The sequence below is a fragment of the Mobula hypostoma genome, chromosome 10, assembly GCF_963921235.1.
Source record: "Mobula hypostoma chromosome 10, sMobHyp1.1, whole genome shotgun sequence".
NCBI classification, from domain to species: Eukaryota; Metazoa; Chordata; class Chondrichthyes; order Myliobatiformes; family Myliobatidae; genus Mobula; species Mobula hypostoma.
The window spans coordinates 78,628,786-78,652,102 of record NC_086106.1 but is presented as its reverse complement, the minus strand read 5'-3'; the positions used below and the strand labels follow the sequence as shown (position 1 = coordinate 78,652,102).

Below are 23,317 nucleotides of genomic sequence, written 5' to 3'. Positions count from 1 at the left end.
TTTTGGGCCTCATACCCAAGAAAGGATGTTATGGTATTGGAGAAGGTCCATAGAAGATTCACGAGAATTATGCCAAGAATGAAATGGTTAATGTATGAGGAGTGTTTGATGGCTCTGGGCCTGCGCACACTGAAGTTTAGAAGAATGAGGGAACCTACTGAATACTGAGGGGCCTGGATAGAGTGGATGTGGAGAGGATGTTTCCAAAGTGGGAGAACCTTTGACCAGAGAGCACAGCCTTAAAAAACAAGGATGTCACTTTAGAACAGAGATGAGGAGGAATTTCTTTAGCTGAAGGTCATGAATCCGTGGAATTCATTCCCACAGATAGCTGTGGAGGCCAGGTCATTGAGTATACCTGAAGCAGTAGTTGATAGGTTCTTGATTAGTAAAGGTACTAAAGATTACGGGGAGAAAGCAGGAAAATGAGGTTGAAGAGGAAAAGAAATCAGCCATGATTAAAGGGCCGAATAGTCTATTTCTGCTCCTATGTTTTATGCTGTAAATTAAATAAGGATGAGGGAAAACAGCTGGGCTTAAGGGAGAGATATAAACCAAGGAGGAGATATAAAACAGAGGAGATATAAAACCATATTTCCAACATTTTCTTTTGAGCAAACATATTTAGAAGTTCATTTTTCAAAACCAGCAGGCCTTCACTTGCAATTATTGCCAATTAGATCACTAAAATCTCCCTTATTATCATTTTTTAAATGTGGAATTAATGGGTAATTACTCTACATTCAGTGTGATTTACAGGCTGTGTCAATGGGAATATCCCCAGCAGCCAACCATAAAAAGGAGCAGGTTATCTCTGCTGACAACATTTTCTGCTTTTGATTGTGCATGCACAGACATTGATTGCTGATTTATACTGATGCCCATAATTAATGACTGCAAAATCTGCGCATTATTAACAAAATGTAGCACACATAATTGTAAGCTGATAAAAGGGTTATTCTAAACATTGAAAATGGATACTTAACAGGACTCGGTCAAGGCTTAAATCTACTTTAATAGAACCCACGGCAATTTTAAAAGCAATATGTATATACAGCTTTATCAATGAGGTCTAGAGTCCAATAGGGTGAAGTGGGGAGAAAGTGAGAAAGGGATTTAAGACGATATTACTTAAGTGGTGGCTCATTCAAGCAAACATCCTGTGAAGCAAAAATCCGTGAGAAATTTCAGTTCAGCAATAAATTAACCACCTATATGTTGCCTTTTCTTACATAGTTAAGTGGGGTTAGATGATGATTGTGTTACAAGATGTTATAGTGAAACTTTATAGACCAGGAAGATGTCAATACTTTTCTTGGTTTCTATGGTATTTTGTTACTCTTGCGCAAGGACGAGAGTGATATTGTGTACATAGCTTACAGCAAATAAATTAGCAAACCTGGTTCCTTTTGAATTACTTATCTGATGATATGGCCTAGATGTACCTCAGATAAACGTACAAGCTGACTTCCTGCAATATTAGGCTCAGTGAGGATGCCCTACATTTGCAAACCATTCACTAACAATCACGATTTATTTTAGGTGTAGAGAGTAACCTCCTGAATGACATATTGAAGGATGTAATGCTGAGTTTTTATAAGGCATTGGTCAGAGAACACCTGGATTATTGTCAGCTGTTTCGAGACCCTTATCTGAGAACAGATGTGCTGGCATTGCGGAGGGTCAAGAGGAGGTTCACAAGAATGATCCTGGGAATGAAAGGGTTAATATATGAGGAGCATCTGATGGCTCTGGGTATATACTCATGGGAGTTTAGAAGAGTGAGGAAGGAATCTCATTGAAACCTACTGAATACTGAGGGGCCTAGATAGGGTGCTTGTGGAGAGGATGTTTCCAAGAGTAGAAGAGTCTAGGTCTGGGGGCACAGCCTCAGGATATAAGGACATTCCTTTAGAACAGAGATGAGGAGGAATTTCTTTAGACCGAAGGTGGTAAATCTGTGGAATTCATTTCCATGGATGGCTATGGAACCCAGGCTATTGGATATATTTAAAGCAGAGTTTGATAGGTTCTTGATTAGTAAAGGCATTAAGGATTATGGGGAGAAGACAAGAGAATGGGGTTGAGAGGGATAATAAATCAGCCATGATTGAATGGCTGAGCAGACTCTATGGGCCAGATGGCCTAATTCTGCTCCTATATCTTATGCCTTATAAGTACTGCATCATTGCAATTTTATCTCTGCTTCCAATAAGCCTGAGGAATGATACAGACCAACAGAAGGTAACTGTCTACTTTGCTTACATGCATTTGCCTAATGGCTGGACAAAGAAGTAGTGGCCTAATTCTTTTTGAAAAATATCTAGAGTTAGCTATTCTTGAAAGCATTGATTAACTGGGACAGCTTACTCTAACAGCTATTACTTATATCTTCTTTGAGCTGGGCTGACTAACAATGCATTGACGCTGTCAACAGAGAATAATGACTTAAACCAGATCCTGTGGCCCCTTCCCCATTCCTTTAAGACCAACTAATTCAACAAAAAGGAATAATCAAATCTGATGTTTACCAAAGGGACATCAACAGTTCCCAACTGATGATAAAATCTTCGTAGATGGATCCATTTTGGTATGGTTAACTTGGGGATTATAGGTTAGGTTTTAAGGTTGGCATATTACGAACTCACCTCAAAAGACAGAGGGTTGCAATGGTAGCTGGATTGAACCTGTAAGGTGACAGTTCCCATCATTTCCTTCTGCAATATAAACAGAAAAATGTCATCAAATGATTGCTCCTCTTAAGCTGAACACATAAAGCTGCTTTTCCCCCGAAAGCAGATACATCATGTTTGCATGATATGTCGACAATGCATTACCAAGTGTTTCATGAATCCAGGCCGTGAAGTTCGAATCATTTGCAAATCCCATGTTGTAATGCAGGAGTTTTTATCCAGGTAGATTCCATTATTCAGGTCCCTATCTTTGCACTATCACTAACAGGACAAGTCTATTATCCTCGTCCTTCTTGTGATAGAGTAACAGCAGTTCATTTTGTAAGCAGCACACGCTACAGACTCTGTGTACCAGTGGTGTAGGGAATGAACACTAGGGGTAAATGATGAGGTGCCACTTGAGTGGATTACATTGTCCTATAGGTGATGTTATTGTCCCATAGGTGATGTCACTCAAGGTCAGAGAGGCTACGTTTTGCCATGTTGTGTCTTCTGCTGATAAGATACTGAGAGCCTAGGTCCTCTAGAAAATTAGTCAATATTGCCCAAATTCCTGATGAAGGGTCTCGGCCCGGAACGTCAACTATACTCTTTCTATAGGTGCTGCCTGGCCTGCTGACTTCCTTCAGCATTTTGTGTCTGTTGCCCAAGTTCATCTCACCCTTGACTATTAGGCTAAAAAGATAAAAGAGAATTTCACTCATCTGTGCACAACACGAGGAAAATTTACTTGTGAGCTCAGTACTTACCAGCTGTGACTGCAGTTCTTCCACTGTTTGATTTAGTGCACTTTTGCCATTTATTTCAAGAATTTCATCACCAACGTGCAGTGTGCCTGTAAATCAGAAAACACAATTTGAGTATCACTGGGCCATGGAAATATAAGATTAGAGCAAGCTAGTGATGCCTGGACTTTCCTGTCACTGCAGGAGGTGAGCAGATTTCAGTGTTCACTGTGATGTAAAGCGGGTGCTATCACTTCAAAAATGTAGAATTGAACACAATCTTCAAGACAGGTTCTGCATCTTCCTGCTATTGGGATAGTGTCGGTGGCAAAACCAGACTTCCCTAAGACAGGCTTCCTATCAATTTAAAAAATGCTGAGTTATATTCAGTAACATGCAAAGGGCTAGCCCATCTGCTGGTGAACACTCTCTCTCACCACAATGGATGAGGATTAAATCCAGGTTTGAGAGAGATCTAAAACTGGTATTAAAGGATGTTAAAGTGGCTGCTAGCACGGGACATGCCAATCGCAGCATTATTTACCCAATATATCAAAACTTCAGAAAATGCATATTTTCATTTCTAAAATATCTGTAATCTGGGGTTTCCAGTCTGCATCTTCACATTCACCTTTCCTCCATCACAAAATTGCAATAATCGTAATTCTACACAATCCCAAGGCTATTGTACCTATAGATCAATTGAATTAATCAATATTCCCCACTCTTTCCTTGTAACCTTGCATACTTTCCCTGTTCACATACTTGTCCAATCACCTAATGGAAGTTAGTATTGAGTTAATTGGCAGAAACCTACCCGACAGTGGCATCTTGATGCAGTTCACTGATGGAATTATTGTTAAGTGATTTAGCAAGTGTATTTAGTCAGCAAGTGAACTGTAATGATCCTAAAGACCATTTTTAAAATGAATACAAGAAACTTTTGCAAAAAAGCTTAGTTTCAGTAGTCTTTACCTGTAGGATGTAACATTTGATCTTTTGCTTCCTCTAGATCAGGGAAAAATTGAACCAAGGGTTTGCTGTCTCACTTGTGGGGTAAATATCAGATATACTCAGTGTCATGATCCACCATGAAGATGGAACACTCAGTAAAAGGGAAACTGGTTTAGGTCAGCTGCAGTTTAGAAGAGTGAGGCATGACTAGATTGAATCATACAAGGCCCACACAATACAGTAGGTCTAAATGTTGAAAGGATATTTTCTGTTGTGGGACAACACAGAACCAGGGGTCACTCTGCAACAATAAGGATCACCTACTTAAGACAAAGATGGAATGAAACTCACAGCTCTCAGAGAGTTGTGAGCCTTTCCTCAAAGAACAGCAGAAATAGAATGGAAGCAGAATTAGCTCAGTACTTGATAAGCAAAGATGAGAGACTACTATTGGTGGAAATGAAGCGTGGAGTGGATGTTTAATCAGAACGGTTATTATCTTATTAAATGGTCCACCTGCTTCTCTTTCATATGCTCATGGAATTAACAAAGAGAGTGGAAGAAAGGTTGGTGGTGGGGAAAAGAATGAATTTTGAAAAACTTTAGTTTCAATTAAGTCTCTCTGATGTGGTGAGCATATAACTAGGATGACAGAAACTCTGAGGATTTCACACCTTGTCTATGAATCATCCCTCCGTGTAGAATCCTTCCAATGACACAGCGCCCCTTGTCATTCAGTTTCAAAGTAATTCCCTGTAGGTTAAAAAAAAATGGAATTAACTATATCTCCATCCAGAAATCTGCAAACTCTCTTCAAAATGTAGATTAGAGATAATATTTTGTACCAAACTGAAGACTGGTTTTGCATGTGCATGTTTCAGTGTTGATGCATATGTGCAGATGACCAAGTAACTGCACATACTCATTCATACTGCGTAATTCTCTGTGCGCATGTGCTTGCGAGTAGCTGTGCTCCTCTGCATCTGTACATTACCCTCCATGCCACGTTGCCGGAAGGGTTGTAATGGATATAGGGGCAGTGTGAAGAGTTCTGGGCTGGGCCATTCTGTGGGCATAAGTGGGGTCAGCAGGAATCTACCTGGAGGGGGTGAGAATTGACCCATTATTTGAAGCCAATGGGAGGAGACACTGTTGCTATTACCAGGATGGCCTTTGGTACCGTTGTAGCCAATCACAGGGCTGAAACTCTACCACCTGCTAAGCTGCCGCCATGCACTGGTGGAATGAGACAGGAAAAAGTATGTTGTGGACAGGAACTAAGGAAGTTTTTTCATAGATAATAACTTTATGCATTTGTAAAGTTTTTGTTTATAACTTATTTTGGAAAAATAGATGATTGTATGCTCATTCCCAGCCTTCCTCTCTCACCACCCTTTCAATCTACACACACTTTTGATTTACAAGCTATTATTGGCATAGGTCCACGCAGTATACTTCCCCATTCTCCACATCCTTTTCCATATCAGGTGAGAGTAATTGACTGCAATCAGGATAGCAATGAGGAAGATGTGCTGGTTCATGATTCCACCCTCACTGTCTTCAGCTAGAGTAACGACCAGGCTTTGTGGAATGCAAACGATGAACCTCTTTCAGGAAGATAGAGTTCAAATTCTCACAACTGCCACTCTGAGAATGTCCAAAGTCAGTCAGACTGAACCACCACTGTCCACTAGAAGGTGGTAAGGTGGTGCCTTCTGGTCTCAGTGCTGCCAAGGCCCCGTCTTCAAGGTGACCTGCACTCCCCTGTACTGAAAGGCGGCTATCTTTCACCAGCCAAGCTATAAGCCATGGGATGAAACTGAACAGGAATGCTGAGGCTGATTTGCTGATGTTTTTCAGTTTTTTAATATGATTTATTTATAAATTTGTTTAGAGTTTGTGATGACTTATTTATGGTTTGAGGACAAGCAAATGATGTTTAGTGAAGAAACTGGGGGGAATGGGTGGTATGGGGCAGTGTGACTGTGATGAATTAAGGTTGTGTTACTGCTATTGCATGCAACTTCTTTAGTAACGTCTGGCAAAGTGTTTAACTTGCCTCCTCACTTCCTCTTCCATTATTACTCTTCAGGAGGAAGCACTGATTGAAGAGATAAGCTGCTAGTTAACAGTAATGATGTCAGATCAATGTTACCTATGCTGATGACGTGGTCTGCCTAATCATCATATTCTTTATACGTGCTCACTGAGTCTACTAACCTCCATCTTTTATTGAACATCTTAACAACAATTCCATTTATCATAGCACAATTGAGTATCTTAAACCAGCGGTCCCCAACCACCGGGCTGCAGACCGGTACCGGTCCGCAAAGCAAGTGCTACCGGGCCGTGAGGAAACCTTTCCTCATTCCCTGTCACGCCCACTGTTGAGCTTGAACGCACGTGAGGTCATTACGCATGTGAGGTCATTACGCACACGTCATCCACGTCAGCACGGGAAGAAGATCAACTCTTCGAGCTTGCAAATGACGGTGGGCTGAAAAGTATGTTTGACATAACATCTCTGCCGGCATTCTGGATCAAAGTCAAGGCTAAACATCCTGTGATAGCCACGAAAGCACTGAAAACGTTGCTTTCATTTCCAACATATCTCTGCAATGAATACAACGAAAACTAAATTGCGGAATAGACTGGACATAAGGAACCCCCTTCGAGTATCGCTGTCTCCCATCACCACTTGATGGGACCGTCATGTTGCTGGGAAACAAGCCCAGGGCTCCCACTGATTCAGCGATATTGGTGTGTTGCAATGATTTTATATATTCATTTGGGGAAAATATGTGCTGTGTGTTTAATATCCAAACGTTACCTAAAATGTTATGATGTTATTGACTTATAAGTGACTTGTATAATCATATAACAATTACAGCACAGAAACAGGCCATCTCGGCCCTTCTAGTCCGTGCCGAACGCTACTCTCACCTAGTCCCACCAACCTGCACTCAGCCCATAACCCTCCATTCCTTTCCTGTCCATATACCTATCCAATTTTTCTTTAAATGATAATATCGAACCTGCCTCTACCACTTCTACTGGAAGTTCGTTCAACACTTACTTCAAGCTCCCCTGTCCTCCCTGATAATTGACTTATCACTATATTCATGCGAGGAAAATGTGCGCTGTGTGTTTAATATTAGATTTGTTAGATAAACCCTTTTAGAAACAAAATTGAGTGTATTAGCCACTTATCACCTATATTCCAGTCGTGATTAACACCCCCCCCCCGAACAGAATCGGCAAAAACGATTTGTAGGAAAAAAATCGGCACGTACACGCATGCGCACAGGTGCCCGCGCAAGGCTTCATGGTCATTGTAGTCTTTCTCGGGGTAGACACAACATATTTGACTGCTACTCTTGTCTGTTGGCAACCATACCTCCCCCAGGTCAGCCGGTCCACAAGAATATTGTCAATATTAAACCGGTAAACCGATCCGCAGTGCAAAAAAGGTTGGGGACCCCTGTCTTAAACTGAACTACAGTTGGAATGAGTAAGGAATGGGGCCATGAAAGGGGAGTACATTTTAGGAACATCTGGGAGTTGTAGTAAAATAAAGGAATTTAAAGAGGAAATTCCAAAGTATCTGCATAGGATTGTGAAAGTTTTGCCACTAACAGCAAAGCTAAGAGAGGAGAGAACTGAGTGAGAGCAGAGGTTAAATTGGGCTCTAGAGACGTTTATGAAGGTTATGATGCCATGGTCCATAGGAGGATTGAAGGGAAGAGCAAGGATTTCAAATTGAGGAGCTGGGTAGTGGCCATCCATTGGAGGTTTCCAAGAAGAGGGACAGCGGGATAGAAAATGGGTGTCTTGTTCTGAACGAGTCAGAGTTAATAAAGTAGAACTCACTCACGTAAAATACCTTTCACAATCTCAGAATTGTGATTTGCAAGAAGTAAATATTTTGTGTGGAGGGAAGAATTTCAGCCAGCAAAGCAGCAGACATTTGGAGTGGTTGAAGAGTAGATGTAATTTGTAGCAGCTGTGAAGAAGAGATAAAATCTGTAGAAAATAAAGCTGTAGTGCCAGAGATAAATAACCAGTTTAATACGGGAAGTAAATTGGGAAGCTCAGCTCTTGGTCGAACAGAACATTATGCATTCCATGATGAAGGGAAAAGAGTTGGAAACAGCTGTTGAGCAGGAATTCCTCCACAATAGCTTTGGACAAAATCTGAGAGCAGAGTTACTATTAAAGGAGTCTTTTTTTTATTCTGCATAAAAGAGTAGGTAGGATTTTGAAGTATTTTTGCAAGAGCAGCATAAATAATTTTCTTCCAAGAAAGCTGACATACCAAAGGTTCATTTGTACTTTTCTGGAATGTGATCATTTGGATTTTCTTCATGTTCTGGGCCTCATGTTCTTTACTGTTGCCATTCATGTAAGGGGAAGAGTTGGCACTGCCATTGCTGTAGACTTCCTGGGCAGTACCAGGGCATGTCAGCATATATCCCTGAGAACAAGACATAAATTAGTTAGACAAAAGTAACAATGGAACTAGGCTCTCAAGCGGCAGAGGTACCTTTTTTTTTCTCCCAAAGAGGAAAGTTATGAAGTCAAATTCAGCACCCTAAAATATGCAGTTCATTCTTCCTGGAGAAATGCAAATGAAACATAACAAGATATTTCTTTCTCATGTGTACAGTTCCTCTTTCTGAATGTGTTTTGGACAGTTACATATTTTTAGCTCAAGTTGTTACCTGGATGCATCAATTCCTTACACTTATTTATACAGTTGAATGGAGTATTAGCAGACACATGTATAGGATGATGAGGTTATTAACAGATAAGACATAGCTATTTCTTATCAAAATGGAACCAATGCAAGAAACATCAAACTTCAGAATAAATGTCGAGGATGTTAGTAGAGAAATTGTGTATATTCATGTGACATTCATTTGTCTTCTACATTACAGCAACGTTAATAAATATATCCACTGTTATAATAGATAACTGAATATCAATAAAATGAAGCTTTTGTTTTTAATATCAGGCAAAACATCCTAAGATTGTATTTAATATGTTGTATAAAATACTGCAAATAGCATGTAATAAAGCAGTAGTGTTGCATATTGCAGCCAAAATTTCACATGTGGCTTCATATATAGGGTATCACTGTATCTTCAGGAAGTAGTCACCTCCGATTCCACTTTAGACCAGCACAATACGGATTTTGGTAAAATTTATTCCAAGAGTAAATTCCCCTGTATTCTGTTAGATTTTTAAAGTGTCACACAAAGTTGATTTAACAAATGTCCCATTAAGGTGACTTAGAGTGTCAAGGACAGTATTACAACTCCCAATACTCTCCCAGGCCATCAGTCCATCATCTAGGGCAGTCATCAAAATCAGAGCTTCATGCAGATTATCATGATCTTGTTAAATACAGGGTGGCTTATTACTCTGACCATCCGTGAATGAAGCCACTAAAATGCAGTATGACATTCAGTGAACAACCACAATGAGTTTTGGGTTTAAGATGAACATTCTGATGAAGAGATGTTATAGCTTCTTTCTACAGACACCAGATGATTAATTTTTACAAAACTCTCTTTTTCTTTCTTCTTTATAGTTTCTTGATGTTTGATAGGACTATTTTGTGAATGTTAATGTAGCAATGTTTCATGTGTTGTCAGCAGGTTACTACATCTGGGAAGAGTTGATAAGACTGAAAATAATCCCAGACTCCATCAGTAGGTAGTAGGGTTCAATCAATAACTGATTCTACACTCCATTTTACCTCCCAATCACAAACCACCCAATTACTTCCAATACTACCCAAGAGGCTCTGAGGCCATTTGAAGTATGGTAGCTGCCCCTAATCTGGGATGAACCAGCTTTGTCTGAACGAGGAGCTGTCCAGTCTTAGAGATGAGTTATACGCTAGGCTGTTCATTTCCCCAATAAATAAATGGATATTTTAGAAGTTGTGAAAGATTCCATTTTCATTTGCTAGTGCAACTAATTGAAATATTTCAATCAAAATTTTGTATCTTTTGGAGTTTTGTGTTTGTCAGAGGGAAGAGCTTGCTTTTCTTGGTCATCATGAGCCATCATCCTTTTAAAAAGGTCTGATTATCAAGCCACCACTGTAAAGTTCGATTTGAGTTTCTTCTCTGAGTTTGTGTCTCAGTAACATCATAAGCTGATCACAGTTAAATTCCATTGGAGTGTAAGAATACTTCGATTTGGATTTGGTTTGTTGCCTGTGGTTTACATGACAGTCTGACAGCCTGTATCAAAAGGTCAGTAAATGCAGTCTCTGGGTTCGAAACAGGTACTGCACCAATTCTCTTTAGATAGTAAGCCTTTCCAGGTTCCTGAGAAGAGACACAGAATGGTTTCAGCAGCTAAAGAACCATCTACTGTGTTGCAGTGAGGTCAGCATAAACCCTTCCCCATGAACCCACCACATGTGATGCTCATTCATTCTTCACCACATTGTTCTTCTCCTGAAAGCAGACTTCCCCTTGGATATCATTTGGGCTCAGACTGCCCCCTCAACACCCCCCCCCCCACCAGCATGCCTCTTCCCCTTGTGTAAGTCTGCACAGAAAGTGTCAGTAGGCATTTTCACTTCCGTGAGTGTCTTCAGCTGAGTCTATTCTTTCATTCACTTAGAGCGACCGTCACTGAGCTGAGACTGGAGCAGAAGCTGTGGCAGTAATCTTGACCGAATCTGCTTCCCTGAAAGTTTTGGGAATTGGATTGGCCGTCCACTTCACATATTACTTGATTTTGCATTTCATTGAAATAGAATGGGACAAGGAGTAAACATTCAGCAAATGCGACCTCATCAGTCTTTCTGTTCATGGGTTGGGTTAAAATTAGCCCCTGTCCTTGGATTAATTCCCTCTTAAACTAAGTGTACTAAACTCAGTTTTCATGTCCCACCTGCTGCCTCTGTCTGTGATCAACTAATTCCGAGGAGCGTGTGAAACCCCAAACTTAAGAAATTGTGCAGACTAAACAATCAAAAATACCAGGTACTGTCAGGTAAACCACTCATGATTTGTGATTATAAAGTCTTCAGTGAAATGAAGAAACCTCTTTATTGTGTATTCCGTTACTCAGAGTGTGGCTGATGTTTGAGGCCATTGTAATGTTGACCTTCTCAAACCACTGAAAAGAGCTAAAAAGACGTCATTCATTAAAATAACATCATTTTGTTGGGTTTTCACACATACGTCAAGTGCCTCACACTGACATTTCAACAGCTGCTCCTCTTCCTCTGATATTGTTGGAAATAAGGCTTTGGTAGCCATACAACAATCCACTGATGAATCAAAATGTACAATGGGACACCTCGCAGCAATGAATTCCAAGCAACTTCATGTACAGCTTAATCTGACCTTACTACGGCAGCCTAGTGGATAACAGTACAAGAGGCAAAGCATTTAACTACTTATGTACTTAACACAGAACACAGTTTTCTTTAAAATGAAATGGTTAAAAATCCGCCCCCCCGCCGCCCCAGCAACATTGTGAATTAAAGCTCTATGTGGATTCAGTAGAAACATAGAAACATAGAAACATAGAAAATAGGTGCAGGAGTAGGCCTACATTGTTATTTTGATACATGGTTAGAAAAATGGCAGCTTTCATGCAATTGTTTTCAAGCAGTCTCTTGTATGGTAGTTTGCTGCATGCACTAGTCTGTGTTTCCTCACAGGCTTTGACTGTCAGTGCCCAGCTATGGTGTTAAACTGACATATTATACTTCTGCCTTGAATGCAATTTGTGTTGTCCAGTGACTTGTAAAGGAAAGTGGATTCAGGGTGGTCTGAACAAGTTTATTTGCAGGTTTTGGACATAAATTTCTCTAGAGGTGGAATTTGTACCAAGGTACTACGATCTTCGAACATGTAACTTAGAGATTTGGACACAGACACACAGAGTATTGGGATTTGGAACCATCTCTGTCAAAAGTCAATTGAAAATTGCAAGACTCAGCTCAGCAGATTTGTGTCAGGCTGAGCATCAGGGGCAGGTATTAAAGTCTGATAAACGGAGCTGAGGTACAGAAAACAGAATATTTGATTGGAGATTGCTTATTCCTGCATTTTAGTACTTTTAGGAAAGAGGAATAAGTCTTGATGGGATAGGCCTAGAAAATCAATTGCAATAGTCATGCTCTGTTGGTTTCTATAAAATAAACAATTTGCCAATTAGAAAATGAGGTTTAAAACCTTGTAGGGAAGTTGATATGGGTATGCTATATTTGATAATAATTAAAAAAGCTTACTAAAATGATATTGATGGTAATAGCTCAATTAGAAAAAAAATCACCTTACCAATTGTCAAGATTATTTTCAACATTCCAATTTTGTAATTTCAGTGAAGAAACATAAGTTAGAGGTTAATTTATTCCATAACATTGCTGACTCCAACTTTGTGGCTGTCATCCTACATGGATATGACGGCATTGCAAAATAATACTTGCTGAACCTTTCAATCTTGGCCCAAAACACTGACTGTTTATTCACTTCCATAATTGCTGCCTGACCTGCTGAGTTCCTCCAGCATTTTGCGAGTGTTCATCAAGGTTTACTGCAATATTAAATAGCGATCTACCATGTCAGCACTCTGCCAGCAGGAAGGAAGGGAAACTCTGCTTCAACACGCAGAGTCCTAGGGCTTAATTGAAATTAATGGCATCACACAGTCTATTTAATGGAAATCATTAATAGTGTAAATAATCCTCACTTACTCCTGCTTCTCATACTCCTGGATCAGCTGGGTGGATGAAAACGCTCAGTATTAACAGAGGTCACCTTAACCTGAATAAATGGTCCACCTGGCTTCCCTCTCCCCTCTCTTCCTACGAATTTGCATGAATGAGGGAATACTGACTATTGTCCTGTACATCCTGGTCATTCTCATGATGGTCTTTAGAATGAGAAATCAAAGGGCTACCAGTAACCATTAGGAGAGGGGTCTCGGCACAAAACGTCGACTGTACTCTTTTCCTAGATGCTGCCCGGCCTGCTGAGTTCCTCCAGCATTTTGTGTGTGTTGCTCGGATTTCCAGCATCTGCAGATTTTCTCTTGTTTGTGGCTAGGAGAGCATAATGGCTTTAGGCAGTCCCTGGGACACAGATGGAGTTGTTGACTAAGTAACAAGGATCCTAACATTTTAATTTCTGCTCATCCAAGGTGGCAAGTTAGACAAGCAGATGGATAATTTACAGAAAATGACGCAGTGGCCTTGACCACGGGCATTTACGTAGGTTTTAATTTGCTTTAGCTGTTGTACACTAAAGCATAGCAATGGAAAGGAATCCTACAAAAATGAAAATTAACAGGAGGCAGGCGACACAACACAATTATGAAACTGAACAAAATTCTGTCTCCTCCCTGAATGTGAAACAGATATTCTGCAATGCTTTCTCCGTTACACAATATTGATTGTTATGCTTAAACATGCAATAGGAGCTGCTAGGAACTGCAGAAGTTCCCTGCCTTGAGTGTTATTGAGCTGGAACTGTGCTAAGTACACATCCAGTTGCTGACTCCACATCTAGGCCCTTATCTCACTGTTGTAAATACCTTAGTAGCTGCTGACTACAAAATTACTTTTGAGAAACTAACCAATGGTTAAGGAGGTCCATCTTAGCAGTACAAGGTTCATAGAACACAGTCGAGTTAAATTATTGTAAGAATTCATGGGTCAGCGCATTTTAATTCTAAGTAGCAAAGTTCACATTAAACTTGATAATTTAGCTGCCTGATAAAAATGATTAGCATTTTAGTTAGGCTTACAAAAATGCAAGATGCAACCGCAGCACAATGAGACCTTTGATATCTGAAATATGCACTAAATGAACTGCAAGTCAGCATTTTTCTTTTGGCAGAGACTGAGATAAAAGAAATTAAATTTACTCTAAACCAGAAGATCCCATATCTTTCACTCCACCCCCTTCTATAAAACATCATAGGAATTCAACTGATGGTGGTCAACAGGCCTGAGCAACTCTCCAATGCTGGACTCTCCGCATCTTCAAGTATGCTTCTAGACGACCAATATTGATGGGGAATTAAACATAGGAGCTGAGGACTGTGGCCAAGCAATATCATTTGAGTTTCATCCACCTTCACCCTTTGTCCACATACATGCCATTGTTAACTAGGAACAATGAACAATTCTAGCAGAGGGCTCTGTGGACAATCTGTGGACAAGTCTGGCCTACCTGGGAAGTTTAAAGCCTGGGTGTATCAGCATGGCATTCTGCCCACAATCCTGTGGCCCCTCCTCGTCTATGCAGTTCCGATCTCGACAGTTGAAACCTTAGAGAGGAGGATTAGCAACCACCTCAGGAGATGGCTGGGGCTGCCAAAGAGCCTGAGCAGCATCGCACTCTATGGACACCACAACAAACTGCAACTGCCCTTCAAATCCTTGGAGGAAGAAGTCAAGGTAACAAGAGCCAGAGAGGTGCTACAGTATAGGGACTCAAGTGACCCGAAGGTGGCTAGAGCAGGGATCCAAGTAAGTACTGGCAAGAAGTGGAGGGCAGAGGAAGCTGTTCAGGAGGCAGAGGCGAGGCTGCATCACAGGAGGCTGGTGGGAGTGGTCACACGAGACCGAGCTGGGCTAGGATCCTTTCCAACTCCCCAAATGGACACCAGAGGGAAGGAAAGGTGTCGTCTAGTTCAGGAGGAGCTGAGAGCAGTAGTGGAGGAGATGAGAGCCTGCAAGGCGGTGGGAATGAAGCAACAGGGAGCTTGGACAAGATGGGAGAATGCGGTTGAGAGGAAAGTGACCTGGGCTGATCTTTGGAAAGCCGAACCACACCGCATCCAATTTCTCATCTAGGCAGTGTACGATGTGCTTCCAAGCCCATCAAACCTGCACACACGGGGCAAGGCAGAGTCATCTGTGTGCCCACTGTGCTCCAAGCGAGGAACCCTGGAGCACATCCTCAGCGGCAGTGCAAGGGCACTTGGTGAGGGACGGTACAGGTGGAGGCATGATCAGGTCCTGAAGACCATCGCTGAAGCCGTCAGCGCAGGAGTTGAGTGGGCGAAGCGGTCCCGACCCTCCAAGCAGACCATTGCCTTTGTCAGAGCTGGGGAGCAGCCAATACCTGCCAAAAGAACATCTACAGGCATTCTGACCTCTGCAAGGGACTGGCAGCTGTTGGTGGACCTCGAAGGGCAGCTGAAGTTCCCCAACCATATCGCAGCCACCACCCTGCGACCAGACATTGTCCTAGTGTCTGAGTTTACTAAGCAAGTGGTGCTGCTGGAGCTGACAGTCCCATGGGAAGATAGCTTGGAGGAGGCCTTTGAAAGGAAGCTCTCCAAGTACGCAGGACTGGTCAGCAACTGTCAGCAGGCTGGATGGAGAGCGAGGTGTCTCCCAGTGGAGGTTGGTTGTAGGGGATTCATAGCCCGTACTTTAGTTAGGGCCTTCAGCATTTTGGGCAGCGAGGGAGAGAGGAAGAGGAGAGCCATCCGCAGTACCATCGATGTGGCAGAGAGGGCCTCAAGATGGCTGTGGCTCAAAAGAGGGGAGCCATGGAATCATAAGTAGCTAGCCATCTGGACACAAGCTGGGGTTTGATCAGCCCCGGCTGGGTCACCTGGAGGAGGTTTTATGATGTTGAAAGACCCAAAACACCTGATGATTCCAGGAACATCACTGAAGATGTGTCCAGAAGCATCAATAGATGTATGTACACAGCTCAATCCTGCAGCCACCTTGGCACTAGAGGCCAAAAAGGCATTGAGTATTCTCATGTGCAATGCCAGGAGCTTGGTGGGCAGAGAAGTCTTTGGCTGCACAAGACAAAAGGCTCACTGGGTGGTCTACTACCAAGATGGAGGTGAGGATGTGCAATTGTGGTATTCTCTATCATGGGCCTTCGCCAGTCAGGGTGGGATGAGGTCTTGAGGTTCCATTCCCAGTTTATTCTGTGAAGAGTTTTCTTTTGGCCCAGGAGTGCTCAATAATGGCTACTCCTGGGATAACAATGTTAAAAAAGAAACTAGAAAAGCTTCCCAAACTTGGTTAACAATGTTTTAAGTTGAATCCTTCATGAGTTCTGAGTTGCTGAATTGCTTGTCAGAGAGAGGAAAAGCAGAACTTTACCAATGGAAAAGAAATAAAAGGTACTTTTAGAAAGTTGGATAGATTTACTACACATTCCTGTATCCACTATTGACCAAACAAAGCCTGGTTTATTTACATGTTGTTAAACAGGGCCTTTTTAACCTAAGGCTCCACTGATTAACATACATTATGAATGAAAAAAGAACAATTGACTACTTTGTAACTAAATCAACATGGGAAAAAAGAGGATTCCTTGCTTCAATTTTACTTCAACCAGTTGATGATATATCATTTGCTGTGTCACAGCATGTCTCCAATTTGTTTAATATGTGACATTACTAATGTAGTAAAATATCCCACGGTAATTTAGAGAAGTGTAATCAGTTAAAAAGTTGATTCTGAGCCAAGTAAGGAATCTTAGGAATAATAGGAAAAGCAGTGAATACGAAGGAGAGAGGTGGGAAGACAGAGAGGTTCTGAGAACCGGCTGGATCAGCCAGATGAATGTTTGCCAAAGGCTCCCCTGGGAGTTTGCAGCCTTACAAGAATATTAAAAGCAGGGGTTTTATTGATTGGCTAAAATACTGCCACGTGGACTGGCATTTTAAACGAACACTTACAGTATGTTTAAATCTCCTTATGACATGAGATTATTTTGGCCCATTGAGTCCAGGTCAGCACTAAATTTCCAAATTTAACCCACTCTCCCCATATTCTCACCCATTCCTCCCAGATACTACTCATCTACACAGTAAGAGCAGTTTAAGATGCTCACCTATGTTGTGGGGATTGAGGCCAGTGATGTAGTGGGGATGGAACTGGACTCTCTGACGGTGGTGTCTGAAAAGAGGATGCTGTCTAAGTTGCATGCCATCTTGGACAATATCTCCCATCCACTACATAATGTACTGGGTGGGCACAGGAGTACATTCAGCCAGAGACTCATTCCTCCAAGATGCAACACAGAGCGTCATAGGAAGTCATTCCTACCTGTGGCCATCAAACTTCACAACTCCTCCCTTGGAGGGTCAGACACCCTGAGCCAATAGGCTGGTCCTGGACTTACTTCCTGGCATAATTTACATATTACTATTTAACTATTTATGGTTTTATTACTATTTATTATTTATGGTGCAACTGTAACAAAAACCAATTTCCCCCGGGATCAATAAAGTATGACTATGACTATGACTATCCTATTAGTCAGCCTGTCTTTGGGATATGGGAGGGAATTGGAGATTGGTCCATAAGGTCACAGGAAGAACATAGACAATGAAGGGGCAATGTTTACCAAAGTCACTCCCCCACCACCCCACGAATCCTAAACTGTGCCAGAGGCTTTGGGACAGGCTGAGGCATTGCTCAGTTGCATGTTGTTCTCCTCACCATTCAGTCATCTGGTTGCACCGAAACATCTCACAGGAGCTACACCCTGAATGGTCAGGGCTGCCATGCACACAGCAAGCAGGAGATTCCACTTGCAGCTTAGTGCAGTGAGGGACACATTTCAACAACCATCTGGAGATTGGAAAGAGACCAGGCCAAGTCACTCCACCGACAGGAGTGCTCCAGAAAGACTGAAGGTTTCCCTGAAGGTCTGTGTAATGTTCCTCTTGAGTACGGCTGCGTGGATTCTCAAAAGCTGAGATACTGCACTGCAGCAGTTAAATTGTTCCACCTGGTGAGCCAAAGTTAAATGAGTGTCCCACCTCTTGAAGGCACACTCTCACATGAAATTGTATCCTAGAAATAGCAACAAGGAGTACCTGTAGAGTTGGGACTCTCCTTTATTGGGTTTTTAAATCCCATGACACCCCTGCTGACCTCCTTCCACCTGTTATGGAGTATTGAAATCTAGGACAATCATTTGGGGTCAACTTTATCAAGTGCTTTCTCTCTTCAGGTTGTTGATCACTTGCTAGACATTGTGAATCAGGTGTGCCTATCTCTCCCAAGGTAATGTTCAGAATGCTTTTTCTGAAAGTGACATTAAAGGTAAAATGGGATTAAGCAGAGGAGGCTAGGGATTTAAAAACATAAATACAAATTAAGAGTGAAAAGATTTTCCTGGGATTAGGACATACATAGAACAGTATGGCACAGTGGAGACCCTTCAGCCCATGATGTTATGCTGGCCCTTTGACCTACTCCAAGATCAATCTTACCCTTCCTCCCACATTTTTCATCTATGTGCCTAAGAGAGTCTTAAATGCCTCTAATGTACCTGTCTCTGCCACCACCCCTGGCAGCATGGTCCCTGCACCCACACTCTCTATGTAAAAAACCTGCCTCTGACATTCTCCCTTATACTTTCCACCAAACACCTTCAAGTTGCTCCAGGTTCAAGCATCCGTAATCACTTGTGTCTCTAAGGATCAGCAAATATTGGCCAGAATGTGTTGAGATCAGAAAACTCAGGTCATAAATGGGAATACTGCCTGAGTTAGAGAAGGGTCTGCAGAGATCTCTGTCAGTCAGCGGTGTGGAGACCGAGGGAGGATGGTTGGGTGCTCTGTGGGCTAAGTGCCAAAAGATTTGTGGGGTCCCAGTCTGGAGCAGCCCTGTCATTGACCTAAAAATGAGTGTCAGTAGTCTGTCCTTGGAACAATGCAAACTAATTTCCCTAACATTCACATTTCTCTGGGATTGCTGGGAAAAGGCATTTCACATCAAATACACAAGTGTGACTTGTGCTGAAAAGTGCCTGGTTGAGTTTCCATGGCATGGAATAAGCTGGAATTTGTCAGCGTTGCATTTCACTCCAGGAAATATTTGCTTGGTGCTAATATGAGCAGCTTTATAAATCTCATTGAGTCATGGAGGGAAACAGGATGGATAAAGTCCTTCTGCCCACTGAGCTCGTGTCAGGTATCTATCATACTTCTCTTTATCTTCCCATATTCTTATCAACTTGCTCCAAATTCTACCCCTCACCTACACACCAGGAGAAATTTGCAGTGGCCAATTAACCTATCAACCAGCACACCTTTGGAAGGTGTGAGAAAACTGGAGCATCCCCAGGAAACCCATGCAGTCACAGGGAGAATGAACAAATTCTGCAAAGGATGGGATGGGACCAAACCAGGAATGGGACCAGGTCTCTAGTCTGGTGACATAACAGTTCTCCTGGCAGCGCTACTGTGTCATCACTGAATTTGAGGTAGGTGTACTTTGAAGCTTCTTCACATTTCAACAAGGTCCTCAATACTTCTCTTCGGTATTCACCAATGAGAGGGAACTTGATGACGGTGAGGATAATATGAGTGAGGTTGATGTTCTGGAGCATGTTGATATTAAGGGAGAGGAGGTGTTGGAGTTGTTAAAATACATTAGGACAGATAAGTCCCGGGGCCTGACGGAATATTCCCCAGGCTGCTCCACAAGGCAAGGGAAGAGATTGCTGAGCCTCTGGCTAGGATCTTTATGTCCTCGTTGTCCATGGGGATGGTACTGGAGGATTGGAGGGAGGTGAATGTTGTACCCTTGTTCAGAAAAGGTAGTAGGGATAGTTCGGGTAATTATAGAGCCTTACATCTGTGGTGGGAAAGCTGTTGGAAAAGATTCTTAGAGATAGGATCTATGGGCATTTAGAGAATCATGGTCTGATCAGGGACAGTCAACATGGCTTTGTGAAGGGCAGATCGTGTCTAACAAACCTGTTCTTTGAGGAGGTGACCAGGCATATTGATGAGGGTAGTGCAGTGGATGTGATCTATATGGATTTTAGTAAGGCATTTGACAAGGTTCCACGCGGTAGGCTTACTCAGAAAGTCAGAAGTCATGGGATCCAGGGAAGATTGGCCAGGTGGATTCAGAATTGGCTTCCCTGCAGAAAGCGGAGGGTTGTGGTGGAGGGAGTACATTTGGATTGGAGGGTTGTGACTAGTGGTGTTCCACAAGGATCGGTTCTGGGACCTCTACTTTTCGTGATTTTTATTAACGACCTGGATGTGAAGGTAGAAGGGTGGGTTGGCAAGTTTGCAGATGACACAAAGGTTGGTGGTGTTGTGGATAATGTAGAGGATTGTCGAAGATTGCAGAGAGGCATTGATAGGATGCAGAAGTGGGCTGAGAAGTGGCAGATGGAGTTCAACCCGGAGAAGTGTGAGGTGGTACACTTTGGAAGGACAAACTCCAAAGCAGAGTATAAAGTAAATGGCAGGATACTTGGTAGTGTGGAGGAGCAGAGGGATCTGGGGGTACATGTCCACAGATCCCTGAAAGTTGCCTCAAAAGTTGCCTCACAGGTAGATAGGGTAGTTAAGAAAGCTTACGGGGTGTTAGCTTTCATAAGTCGAGGGATAGAGTTTAAGAGTTGCGAGGTAATGATACAGCTCTATAAAACCCTGGTTAGGCCACATTTGGAGTACTGTGGCCAGTTCTGGTCGCCTCACTATAGGAAAGATGTGGAAGCATTGGAAAGGGTACAGAGGAGATTTACGAGGATGCTGCCTGGTTTAGAGAGTATGCATTATGATCAGAGATTAAGGGAGCTAGGGCTTTACTCTTTGGAGGATGGGAGGAGACATGATAGAGGTATACAAGATATATTAAAGGAATAGATAGAGTGGACAGCCAGCGCCTCTTCCCCAGGGCACCACTGCTCAATACAAGAGGACATGGCTTTAAGGTAAGGGGTGGGAAGTTCAAGGGGGATATTAGAGGAAGGTTTTTTACTCAGAGAGTGGTTGGTGCGTGGAATGCACTGCCTGAGTCAGTGGTGGAGGCAGATACACTAGTGAAATTTAAGAGACTACTAGATAGGAACAGTATATGGAGGAATTTAAAGTGGGGGGCAGGGTTTAAGGGTTGGACAACATTGTGGGCCAAAGGGCCTGTACTGTGCTGTACTATTCTATGTTCTATGTAACGAGACGTTTTGAAACCTGAGATCTACACAGAGCTCCAGCTCTACTGGATTCACTCTCACACATGCAAAAATAGCTCTAAGAAAAAAAAATAAATATTTGCATTTAGTTGTGACTCCATTCAGACTACAAGGGCAGTCTAAAAGCCAGTTGTGTATCTCTCAGCCCAGATCAATACAATTAATGCAAAAATGATGTGAAATAACTTTTGAGATCCACAGGGAGAAGCAAAATCACATTCACCAGACACGTTGTGTGAACTGTATGGTTATGTAATATACATGCTGCTATTACTAAATGTAAGTGTGAGTTATTCAAATCCATCTTTTGGCAGGATATATGAGAATCAGAGTTCAAATGATTCACTTCAAATTTATGCATTTGGAAATTCCAAGAAATAAATCAGGGTGGGAAAAATTCTGTGGATAACGTTAATTCAAAGGATTATTAATGTTGCTTAGGGCTAAAGTGCTCAGAACTGGAGTAGTGTAGTGCTGTTTTAAACAGCACATGATGTAGAATTAAATGTATCCAGCGTAGATCATGTTAGCTAACATTTCCAGGCCACATTGCACCAATCACACTACTGGATCATGCGCTTATGTTTATGATCTGTGCAGTTGACAACAGGCATCCAGGTTATCTGTCTACATTTTTGCCTGTGTTGAAATTTCTAGAAAATGATGTCATTGAACAGCCGCCGAAATCAAGAGGTATAATATACTGCCATCTTCATTTACTTCCCATTTAAAGGGCGCAATGCTTCCAGGATACTTAAAACCCCACTGAAGGTTGTCATATCCTTCCACAGTCTGACCCAAACTAACAATTAGTTTGCTTTGGAGAATGTAACTCTGAAGAATAATGTCATACTTACAGCACCTGCCATTTAAAGAAATGCAGGACAAATCCAGTCTAATCAAGTGGCATTGCTACCGAGTGGCACTTACTCATCAATAACCTGTTTACTGCTACCCCTTCTGCCAGGATTAGTCTTGGTCATATCATGGATCTAAGAGCTGAATAACGGTGGTATTATGAGAGTGATGTTTCTTGACATCAAAGCAGCATTTACCAGATGAGGCATCAGGGAGCTATGGTAAAGTAAGAGTCAGTGGGTATCAAATGGAAAAATTCCAGTTGTTGGAGTTTCAGTCTGCAAAATGATAGATGACTGTTGTTGTTAAAAGTAAATCAAACCAACCCTATGAATTCTGTTTAGTAGTACCTTAGGGCACCATCCAGGTCTCAACTATCTTCAGCAAATTCATCAATGACTTTCCTTCCATTCCTAGTTCCGAAGAGGGGAGGTTCATTAAGGCTTGCACAGTTTTCAAACCCATTAACCATCGAGCAGGAACTCAACTAGGACCGTCAGATAAATACCATAAAGGAAAATATCAGAAGGATGGTGGGATATTCTCCACCTGTATAGATAGTAGGTCTACAACAAGCAAGACACCAACCAGGCGAAAGCGGTGGACTTCATCAGCAACCCAACCACCATCTCAAAACATTATTCCCCCCAGCACCAGTACACATTGGCTGGAGTGTGTACCATCTACAAAATATATGGCAGTCACCCAGCAGACATACCGCTGGTAAATGTATGACTCCTGTCACCAAGGAGGATCAGGGCAGCAGACATTTAGGTGTACCACCATCTGCGGGTTCCTCTCCAGGTTGCCACACTGATCGGAAGCAAATCTCTGGTCATTTATGGTTTCTGGGCCTAAATTCTTGCAACAGCCTAACCAACAGTACTGTGGGAGTACTATCGTCTCAAGGATTGAAGCAGGTCAAGGACCCTGCTCTCAACAGCTGCAGGTTTTCAATAAGCCCTGGCTTTGCCAGTAGTGCCCAGATCCTGAAGAATGAAAAGGAAATGTCAGTGATGAAGCTGAGCTGGTTGTGGTAGGTGAACCCTGGAACCCTGGTGAGGGAGGTATAGAAATGCATAAGAAAAGAGGCCCTTTTCTCCATGAGAACCTGCGTGCTTCT

General features: G+C 42.2%; 1 protein-coding gene across 1 annotated transcript in view; it reads right to left on the bottom strand.

Moving 5' to 3' along the window:
• mpp1 (MAGUK p55 scaffold protein 1) overlaps window positions 1-23,317 on the bottom strand; it is a 56,740-nt gene that overhangs the window by 25,089 nt on the left and 8,334 nt on the right. Inside the window, exons 2-5 of the mRNA XM_063060678.1 lie at window positions 8,688-8,846; window positions 5,047-5,125; window positions 3,443-3,528; window positions 2,649-2,717 (exon numbers count right to left, since the gene is read on the bottom strand). Coding sequence (XP_062916748.1) covers window positions 2,649-2,717; window positions 3,443-3,528; window positions 5,047-5,125; window positions 8,688-8,846 — 393 coding nt within the window. The remainder of the gene's footprint in view (window positions 1-2,648; window positions 2,718-3,442; window positions 3,529-5,046; window positions 5,126-8,687; window positions 8,847-23,317) is intronic.